The 10,978-nt window shown below is 41.8% G+C and overlaps 1 protein-coding gene across 1 annotated transcript in view; it reads right to left on the bottom strand.

The window, feature by feature from the left end:
* Nucleotides 1–9,598, bottom strand: part of foxo3b (forkhead box O3b) — a 62,340-nt gene extending 52,742 nt beyond the window's left edge. The window contains exon 1 of the mRNA XM_024137322.2: nt 7,984–9,598. Coding sequence (XP_023993090.1) covers nt 7,984–8,541 — 558 coding nt within the window. The 5' untranslated portion in view covers nt 8,542–9,598. The remainder of the gene's footprint in view (nt 1–7,983) is intronic.
* Between the last annotated feature and the right edge of the window lie 1,380 nt (nt 9,599–10,978).

Here is a 10,978-nt window from a genome sequence, read left to right as displayed (position 1 = left end):
CCAAACATGTTTGGAGTATCTGTCCAATGTCCTCTGTGGAGCTTTGCAGCTTCTTCTGGGTTATCTTTGGTCTCTTTGTTGCCTCTCTGATTAATGCCCTCCTTGCCTGGTCCGTGAGTTTTGGTGGGCGGCCCTCTCTTGGCAGGTTTGTTGTGGTGCCATATTCTTTCCAATTTTTAATAATGGATTTAAAATGGTGCTCCGTGGGATGTTCAAAGTTTTGGGATATTTTTTTATAACCCAACCCTGATCTGTACTTCTCCACAACTTTGTCCCTGACCTGTTTGGAGAGCTCCTTGGTCTTCATGGTGCCGCTTGCTTGGTGGTGCCCCTTGCTTAAAGGTGTTGCCGACTCTGGGGCTTTTCAGAACAGGTGTATATATACACTGAGATCATGTGACAAATTGCACACAGATGGACTTTATTTAACTAATGTGACTTCTGAAGGTAATTGATTGCACCAGATTTGATTTAGGGGCTTCATAGTAAAGGGGGTGAATACATATGCACTCACCACTTTTCCATATATATATTTTATTTTTTAAACAAGTTTTTTATTTTTATTTTTATTTCACTTCACCAATTTGGACTATTTTGTGTATGTCCATTACATGAAATCCAAATAATAATAATAATAATTACAGGTTGTAATGCAACAAAATAGGAAAAACGCCAATGGGGATGAATACTTTTGTAAGGCACTGTATGTATGTACGTATGCGTGTGTGTGTTTATCTCCCTGCTCCACATAAGTGACATAACTGAGCCTGAGAATGGGCCTCTGCTCTGCAGCTGTTGAGGGGGTCTAGACTCTGAGCTGCCTGGCTGCTTGTTGCGTCAGGCTTAAGTAACACAGGGGCCCAAAGTTCACTGGAGCAGCGCTAGGAACACAGACACACACCTTAACCACACACACACCACACACACACACACCTGTGCTTCAGGCATGTTTACAGGCCCTATTTGGTCTCTCTCACTCTCCCTTTGTTCTGCCATAACATAGCCACACATTTCAACAGCAGCTCCAAACTTTGTGAAGTACCTCAACTCCTCCATGCAGTTGAACAGAGACTAGAGATTTTGAAATTAAACTCCGACTTGCTATGCATGATACATCAAAAATGTACATTCTTAAACCTTTACTGTCCTCTATTGTTGCGTGCCTTTCTTTGTTTGCTGAAATCTATACTTTATCAAATACAACCACCAACTGTTTCCTTGTTGAGATTCAATTGGCACATGCACATTYGTGCTGAGTTGACATCTTAGAGCAACAACAACGAAGAAACAGTCGGTGGTTGTATTTGATTAAGATTYTTTTTWAAGTATGGATTTCAGCACAGMGACTTGAAGGAGTCAGAGGTTCATTTAAAAAAAACTCTAGTCCGCGATCAGCTCCATGGAGGAGTTGAGGTATTTGGCAACTCCAAACTAGACCTCTCCCTCCAGACAGGAGTCAAGCTGTTACATTCCCTGTGGAGCAACCATAGTCTACCCTGGAATTGTTAGCAAGAAAGACTGACTTTCAGTGGGATTTTAGCAAGTACATTTTGGTGGGGCAAACTCCCCCAAAATATATTTGGGATACATGCCAGCAAAGCCACTACACAACACAAAACTAAACAATACATGAATTGCACTATAACGGTGACAAACGGTGCCCACAAACTGTTAGATCCTACATGAAGCTGTCCCAACAGCAGAGCTTTCTTTTCAGCACCATGTAATGAATGCTTACCACCACTACATCTGGTTATCAGCGGAGCCTTGGCTGGGAGCAAAACAGTTCATTCAGCCTCATTTACCGCCATAGCTGATATGGCTGACTTGCTTAAAACTTCTTCAGGGTTGGTGGGTSCCCTGTGAGACGGTTGAGCTAACATAGGCTAATGCGATTAGCATGAGGTTGTAAGTAACAAGAACATTTCCCAGGACATAGACATATATGATATTGGCAGAAAGCTTAAATTCTTAAATTCTTTAAATTCTTCTAACCGCACTGTCCAATTTACAGTAGCTATTATGGTGAATAACATGCTATTGTTTGAGGAGAGTGCACCGTTTTGAACATGAAAAGTTAATAATAAACAAATTAGGCACGTTTGGGTAGTCTTGATACAACATTTTTAACAGAAATACAATGGTTCATTGGATCAGTCTAAAACTTTGCACATRCACTACTGCCATCTAGTGGCCARAATCTATATTGCACCTGGGATGGAATAATACATTATGGCCTTTCTCTTGCATTTCAAAGATAGTACAAAAAAAATACAAAAACACAGTTRGTTTTTTCTTTGTATTATCTTTTACCAGATCTAATGTGGTTTCTACTGACAATTGAGATGTACAAACTATGACATAAGGGAATGATGAGAGGATAAGAGGCAATCCTTCATTTCGATTAAGACATTAATAAACAAGCTAAGACTGACATAGTCAATATATATAGTCAATAGTATATATATACTATTTGTTCAGCACTTTTGAAATGTACAGCGAGAGAAATCAGAACATGGGTCGTTCTTACAGTATTCTCCCTGTACACCAAGTCAGTACCGAAGGATAAATAAAGGGAGCATATAAGCAGACAATGAAAGCTCTTACTATATTCAATGATGACATTTCTCTAAAACAGGCTATAGGCTACATGTGCACCACCAAGTCAGAACAGTAGGCTGAATTATGAGGGGGAAAGGGACCAAATGGGCTACTAACACTTAGTATGAGTTTCTTAGCTACAGTATACACCTCTCCCTGACATATTACATCATTAATGCAGCAGCATACAATACATTTTTGGTGAGACAAAACCRCGACTCTTCAGTGAAAGTACTTTTTTCCAGTCCTGTCTGGTCCAGCGATGGTGGGTTTGTGCCCATAGGCGACGTTGTTGCCGGTGATGTCTGGTGAGGACCTGCCTTACAACAGGCCTACAAGCCCTCAGTCCAGCCTCTCTCAGCATATTGCGGACAGTCTGAGCGCTGGTGGAGGGATTGTGCGTTCTTGGTGTAATTCGGGCAGTTGTTGTTGCTATCCTGTACCTGTCCCGCAGGTGTGATGTTCTGATGTACCGATCCTGTGCAGATGTTGTTACACGTGGTCTGCCTCTGCAAGTGCAATCAGCTGTCCGTCCTGTCTCCCTGTAGCGCTGTCTTAGGCGTCTCACAGTATGGATATTGCAATTTATTGCCCTGGCCACATCTGCAGTCCTCATTCCTCCTTGCAGCATGCCTAAGGCACATTCACGCAGATGAGCAGGGACCCTGGGCATCTTTCTTTTGGTGTTTTTCCAGAGTCAGTAGAAAGGCCTCTTTAGAGTCCTAAGCTGTTAGTGACTTAACGACCGTTCCACAAGTGCATGTTCATTAATTATTTATGGTTCATTGAACAAGCTTGGGAAACGGTGTTTAAACTCTATACAATGAAGATCTGTGAAGTTATCTGGATTTTTACAAATTATCTTTGAAAGACAGGGTCCTGAAAAAGGGACGTTTCTTTTTTTGCTGAGTTTATATATTTTTCTATTGTTTGMAAACTGATTTGTGACACGTATTGATGCTAAAATAACAAGCAAAACAGGCAACGGGTGGGGCTCTAAACATGACTGACGGGTCATCACTGCTGAATTTKTACATTTCCCAACTCACTCATAACTGCGTTCAATGAAAGATGGATGACTGCATTAAATGTGATTGATTATCTACATCAGGGGTCTCCAACAGGTCAACCACGAGCTACCAGTAGCTCGCAGCTCACCTATGAGTAGCTCGCCAAACAATTCCAAAAGTACATGCAATTTGTCATGTGTTCCATGCCAAACTGTCATAAACAAATCTCACAAGTAAGCTCTCCACAATGAATTTCAATAGAAAACTTGCAAAAATAGACAAGATCCTGGAGAGGTAAATACCTGTCTATTTATGTAAAAATTGCCCTGATTAACTCCTTAGTCATATCTCAGTTTACTCACTTACTTATGGCGCTGCCTACTCCTTATGATTCGTTTTTCAAATCATATGAGCAAAAAATATTTYGCTTTATCTGGGACGCTAAACCAGGCAAAATAAAACGAGCCTATCTATATAATGAATAGGAATTGGGTGGGTTGAGATTATTAAATATAAAAGCACTAAACMTCTCTCGTAAAGCTTCACTTATTCAAAAGTTTTACTTGAACYCTAAATGGTTCTCAAGTAGATTACTAAAAAAAGCTCATCCAGATTGCCATGTCTCATTTTCGATTAATTGAAAATTATACTTTTTTCAAAGTATCACTCTTTTTAAAACAAGCATTGCAGAGCTGGCTACAATTTCAATTTCATACCCCTGAAAAGATAGAACAAATATTACAACAAATATAATGGCTGAACTCAAATGTGCTGGTTGATAAAATATCTGTATTTATGGGAAAGATGTTTGAAAAGGGTATTTTGTTCTTAAATTATATTGTAAATTGGAATGGTAGAGTTATGTCCTTCATGGAGTTATCAGAATTGTACGGGAAGGTCTGCTCAATCCAAGAGTACAACCAATTGATTAAAGCATTACCCCAAAAATGGAGGAGGCAGGTGGCAGCGGGAGGAGGTAGGGACCTGGTCTGTCTGCTCAATATAAAAGATCAAAACTTGCGGAGGAATAAAAATAGCATAAATAGGAAAGTATTCCAGTTTCATTTGAGGACCAGGATGTTGACAACTGTGCCATACAGATTGTAAAATAGTTGGGAAGAGATTTTTGATGTACCGATTCCATGGTACAGGGTGTATGAGTTGATATAGAAAACAACGCAAGATTCAAGACTTCGTGCTTTTCAGCTAAAATKATTATATAGAATTCGTGCCACCAACAAAATGTTGAATATTTGTGGCATAAAATCATCGAAGCTCTGCAGATTTTGTTGTGAGGATACAGAATCAATAGACCATWTATTTTGGTATTGCCCTCAGGTAGCCTGTTTCTGGTCTCAGGTTCAGGAATGGCTGAAAATGCATAGCATTGATCTAAAATTGACCCTAGAAATAGTACTGTTAGGAGATCTGGAGAGACCGGGTCAGTCAATTACTAATATACTACTACTCTTAGTAAAAGTATTTATCTTCAACTCGCAATCTGTGGATTCTATTTGATTAGTTAGAAATTGTACGTTAAACATCACAGCATAGTTGAAAGATATATGTTGCGTAGAAATCCGAAGAGGGTGGCCGACAGAGATAGGTGGGATGGTTGAGGGACAGCAATTGGGGAACTGTGGGGGGGGGATCTTGGAGGGTTCAGGTTCATGTTTTTTGGCCTGGTGGGAGATCTGTCAACATGCCCTTGAGCAGGGCATTGACCCTGGATGCTTCTGTGTGTCGCTCTGAATGGGAATCTKTTGGATGACTGGTATGATGTAGTTGCTCAGCGGCTTCACTGCAAGTATATTTTATGTTTTGGATATTCAATTTAAAAAAMTTCCCCCAAAAAATCTCACAAGTATCCAACACCGCAAGCTCCCAGCTACTRGCTAATCAAAACAACTGACATTATACCACCCCTGCTTAGCCACTATTGGCTTAAAAAGCCAAACCTAACACAATATCTGCCAATTAATTTCCAGTAATATCGCCCGTCTGTACGTGTGGTGTGCGCATTTGTCTATCACTCCGCGTGTAGCCAGTTGATGTGATAACAGTCTTGTGGGTTGACAGAAATACTTTCCCCAAAACCTTCTCAATTAAATGTTAACTGCAAAGTAGGCTTACCTGGCAGAAGTACTGTATTAATGAGTAAGTATATAATTTGTATCTATTATTTGTTATTAGCAAACTTTGCCGTGACATGAGCAGCAGCAGTACAGAACCATCGCTGGACCAGCATATTCCTCACTGCCTAGACTCACAATTTAATGGCCATATGCATAATTAAAGGGGAATTACACTGAAAAATAAATATGTTTGTTTTCTGTCAGACCAGCACATTCCTCAATAGATACCACCTAAAACAAAAATATATTCTGATCTGACTTAACCATTRACATGGAATTTTGTTTTTTTGTCTTTGAACAATTGTAATTTTGAGAGTAAAAAAAAATACAAACAATCTAAAACCAGGAAAAATAAAACAGAAAACAGAATTTGGGAAAATATAAAACCAAAAAAAATCACAGATTTTAAATGGGCCCCCTTAGAGTTGTTTATTAACCATACTTTTTTACCAGGTATATTGACAGAAAACACTACTTTCTCTTGTACACAAAGGATCCGGGGAAGAGTTGCAAGGGAGAGGAAAAGAGAAGAATGTGTCTACTTGAAAACTAGAAAAAAAATGCGCAGCTTGTGACGTACATTTTTTTAAAAGTAGMTCTCATGCTAGAAAATGTYGGGAGACCCCTGATCTACATAATGCAAGTATGTTTTTTGATACTCTATATGCCTATGCATGTGTCAAGAGCCTTGAATGGGGAAAAATGTATAATTGATATCCTTCATCATAAGACATGACCCAGAGTCTGCTGAGTGACGTCATTCAGTGAGAGGAGAGAAACCAACAGGGATTATTGGGAACTGCTGAGCAAATCTACTCAACAAAGCCAGCTCTCCCATCTGACCTGTATGAAACCTAAGATGACAAACTAACCACTCTGTCCTGGACCCCAATTGACAGTGAAATCACAAACTGAAGGGCCAGAAATCACATCCCAGCACAGCGAAACCACCCTGACCCGATACAACACACAGTGAAATCACAAACTGAACGCGGGTGAAAACACCATGGTCTAAAGACCACTGAAGCTGGTCTTAAGTTTCATTGGATGTTCTCCTAATGCCAGTAGCCATTCCATGTTGATACCTTAAAGCTGGTGTCGTTGGTTGTCTTATATTGAACTGCATTGGCCTGGCCRGCTGATTGATCTGTGTGATCAAAACGCAAAATTACAGAACGATAAAAGGCATTGCCATGGGGGATCATGTAGTAACGACATCTATGCCCATGCATCCTGTCTCTTCCAGTTTTTTTTTATGTCCACTGAAACATGAGCACCCTACCCGCCAGGCCCTCCATGCCCAAAATTCCATGAGCGGCACATAGGCCTACTCCAGCTGSCCCCTTTGCCGCCTGAGCACAGATAACTCATCCCCTCGTGAGAATATATGGCCTTTTCGGGCCAACGAGACAAGTTCCACGGGGCCCCGACACAGTGAGTTTCGATCCATGACATCATGTGTCCCATCCCTCGGCACTTTGCGACCATAGCGCCCCCATTGAAGGCAGTCTTACCCCAGGCTGTTCACCCGAGCTCGCAGCATTCCAAGTCGTTATGTAATTCCCCAACAGCAGTTTTAACAACATTGGCAGTAGGCTTACAGTAGCCTACCTGACCCAGAAGATCGCAGGCATTAGCCTAAGATGTACAAAACAAATATATAACTATCATTTTGAACTGACTGSCTGGCTGGAGCTGGTGCCATTGACATTGATGGCCATGGAAGTGACATGTTGTTCCTCTTCGTCGTCCTCTTCCTCGGGTATAATGTCAGTGTCATTGCTCTCTGGTTTCCCAGCATTGGACTCGGGTCGGGGAAATGGTCAGGTGCACAATCATGTTATGTTCTTTACTCTTAAATGTTGATTAATTGTAGGACTGTACAGTCTAATGATTTATGTAGCCTAATTGTAGCAATCTCTGTGCGTCGTAAACTCATTTGATTAAAGTCTCTCTAAATAAGCTACAGACAGTCCAGACTCGCTTGCTGATACAAAGTTTGGTATTGTTTTTTGTTTTTCTCAATTCCAAATGCTGGAAATGGAGAGAGAGAGTGTGTGTGGTGTGTGTGTGTGTATGTTTATAAACAAAGCCAGGGAAGGTCCAAAAGCACAAACTCTCTAGACATGTGTTTCTTGTTATTGTTTTTGTTTTGATGACAGGGGAAGGGAGGAAGGGGGAATGAATGAGGAGATGAGGGAATGAATGAGGAGACAAGGGGAAACGTTTGTGCTTACCTTCCACCCAGCTGAGCTGTTACTGTCACCTTTGTCTTTGAAGTACGGCACACATCTCACCATCCACTCATAAATCTGAGACAGAGTCAATCTCTTGTCTGGCGTGCTGCTTATGGCTTTGGTTATCAGGTCAGCATATGAGAGATTCCCCCACGCGTTTCTGCGCGACGAGGACTTCCGTGCAGTCTGCGCCCCCGGGCTGCTGGTGCTGAGTGTGCCAGAAGTGGCTGTGGGGGACTGGGAGGGGAGCGGGGAGCCTCCATTTTCCTGTCTGGACAGCAGTCCTTCGGCCGTAGGGCTGTTGCTGTTCTGGTCGTCTGCTCCCAGGCTGGAGCCGGTGCCATTGACGTTGATGGCCATGGAAGTGGCATGTTGTTCCTCTTCGTCATCCTCTTCCTCGGGTATAATGTCAGTGTCATTGCTCTCTGGTTTCCCAGAATTGGACTCGGGTCGGGGCAGCGGCCATGTGCACGATCGTGGCCGTTTCTGTGGCTCGAAGTCTGGRTCTATGGCCACGTCCAACTCAGTGTGAATGCTGGGCGCTGGAACCTCGGCCATCTCTCCTTCAGTCACTCGCACGTCCCTGCTGCCCGCTGATAAGGTCAGTAGATAAGTAGTGGAGAGTTGTCAAATTCACATTCCGTGAATGCGCGCCCCCGCCTTTGTTGCTATTCCAGACCAGCAGTCCCCAAGGGTYACTATCAACTCCGCGTGAATTGAGAAAATCCTCTAGTAGCAAAAAAAGCACCGCTATGCTGATCAGGATATATTTCAAACGTATTACTCGTGGACTATTATAAATGTCTTAACACCATAACTAATAAACGATGACTATTCTCCCTGGCTCCATATGCAAGCCACAGCGACTTTACATTTGACAATCGCAACAGTTCAAAACGGGTTGCTGCATATTCGTCGTATTTCTCCTCGCCTGCATATTCGTCGTATTTCTCCTCGCCTGGAGCAATGTTGATGACAACAGTACAGTGACTGCAGTTCGTTCACGAGTAATCTACTGTGTAGCACGAGTTGGTTCATCAATGAGCGGATTACACATTCCTACCTTGCGCGTACAAGATCAAATCCCGCATTGATGCAAGGCAACTGAATACACCAGTTTGAACCTCCTCGTCAATAGCCACGGAGAACCTGGTAAAACGTCATCACACTGAAGCTGTCTGCCACGGATAAAAGCGTACAGTCACTGCGTGCTATGGTGATGGCAGCGATTAATTCCTGCAAAGTCCTATCTCTTCTGTCATTGCTGCCATCTTGCCAAATTCCCTTTCACACTCAAGTCCTTTTTAAAACTAGACTGGATACAGGAACGCTGCGTATTGTTGTCAGTGTGGATAGAAAAACGAAAAGGAACGGAAATTAGAATAATATCTCCGTTTCTCAGAAGTCGCCTTTACTGACGAACGCAGCTCAGTTGGTATGGAAAAAGAAACGCCACATCATACTCTCGGTCACAGTAGGCCCGATCTCTTCTGCTACACACATATCTATCTACTTAGCACATTCCGTCATGTGACAGCCCTCAACAAGCTCAAAGTTATACAGCAACAGCAGCAATAGTGGTGGCTAGATAAGACCAACGTTACCACCGCCACTGTAGAGGCCACCCCTTCCGCCTTTTAAAGAGACACCCTCCAAGATACAGTAGCCTATGTGCGCACAGGCATATCTAGGCAAGCAGTTTGTGGAAAGGACACATGTCTTGGCATGTTGAGGGATCCAGAAATAGACAGACAGATCATAAAAATATTATCGTACAATGATAAGAACACAAAGAAACTCAACGGTGGATAGAGGACATTTACATTGAATTACAAATAATTGTATTGCTCCTTTTGGAAATATAATTCATAATAATTCATAGGCTAATGACAAAGGCTACATTATGACAATAATTGTTAAGGTATGATGGACATATGTATCACTATTTCCACTTCCGCTGTGGTGSACTGTTACGATGCAACAACTGACATAGGCCTACACATGTGTAACAATTTAGGCATATGCAAGTAGGTGTTTATTTTCCTTGTGTTGGGTATTAGCCTATACTTCATTCATAACCTAAATGACATGCATTCTACCAAATATTATAATAAAATAGTAAAGTCTTTAAGTCAAGTTAAGGCATTTTATTTTAATGACAGTATCTTTAAAGTTTAGATCGCTTGTCCCTTTAATCCGTGAGCATGGGTGTCAATCAATGTGGACAGCGCGCGCAGAACACGCCCCCTTCCAACCAGATCGACCTCTTCAAACACATGACGTCATTCATTTTATAATCAAGAGATAAGGGAAGAAATGCTATGGTTATCTGTCCTGTATGTGATACTTCGGAGTGGTTGCCCCTCACCTCCCGCCTCCAAGACTGTACCAAAACACCAGCATTAGTCAGCCTACATACGTCTTTGTTCTAGAGAAGATGTTGTGTAAGGTGCTTGTCCGCCTTGCAGGGATACGCGCTCTCGATTTATGTACAGGAATGCGCGCATTCCACCTGTGCGCAGTATTCATCAATGAATTATTGGAACGGATGGCATTGATTAGGAATGGATAACAATCCTATATACTAAATCAGACAAAACACACACATCCTGCAAGGCATTGGTTGTGTTATGGCTTTCAATTTTACATGGAAAACGTCGACACTATTTCATGTATTATTATGACAAACGAAGTAGATACACATGCATGTAGACTGACTATTTCAATTGACTGACTTCCTTCTATGAACTCAATAAAATCTTTCAAATTGTTGCATGTTGCGTTTATATTTTTGTTCAGTATACAACATGAACGCAAGAACGAATGCACAAATGCACTCGAGCTCACATATAAACATGCTCCTCTTTGTTCCTCCTGTCCCAGCTATGTATATAAAGAGGAATGGCTGATACAGCAGTTTGGTGCCTGCAGTTAGCTACTGCAGTGGAGGGTTAAAGACACACTCCAGCTTTATTTGAACCTTTCCTGTTGAAAA

The sequence above is a fragment of the Salvelinus sp. IW2-2015 genome, unplaced genomic scaffold, assembly GCF_002910315.2.
Source record: "Salvelinus sp. IW2-2015 unplaced genomic scaffold, ASM291031v2 Un_scaffold1157, whole genome shotgun sequence".
Taxonomy (NCBI): domain Eukaryota; kingdom Metazoa; phylum Chordata; class Actinopteri; order Salmoniformes; family Salmonidae; genus Salvelinus; species Salvelinus sp. IW2-2015.
This window is presented reverse-complemented; position numbering and strand designations above follow the sequence as displayed.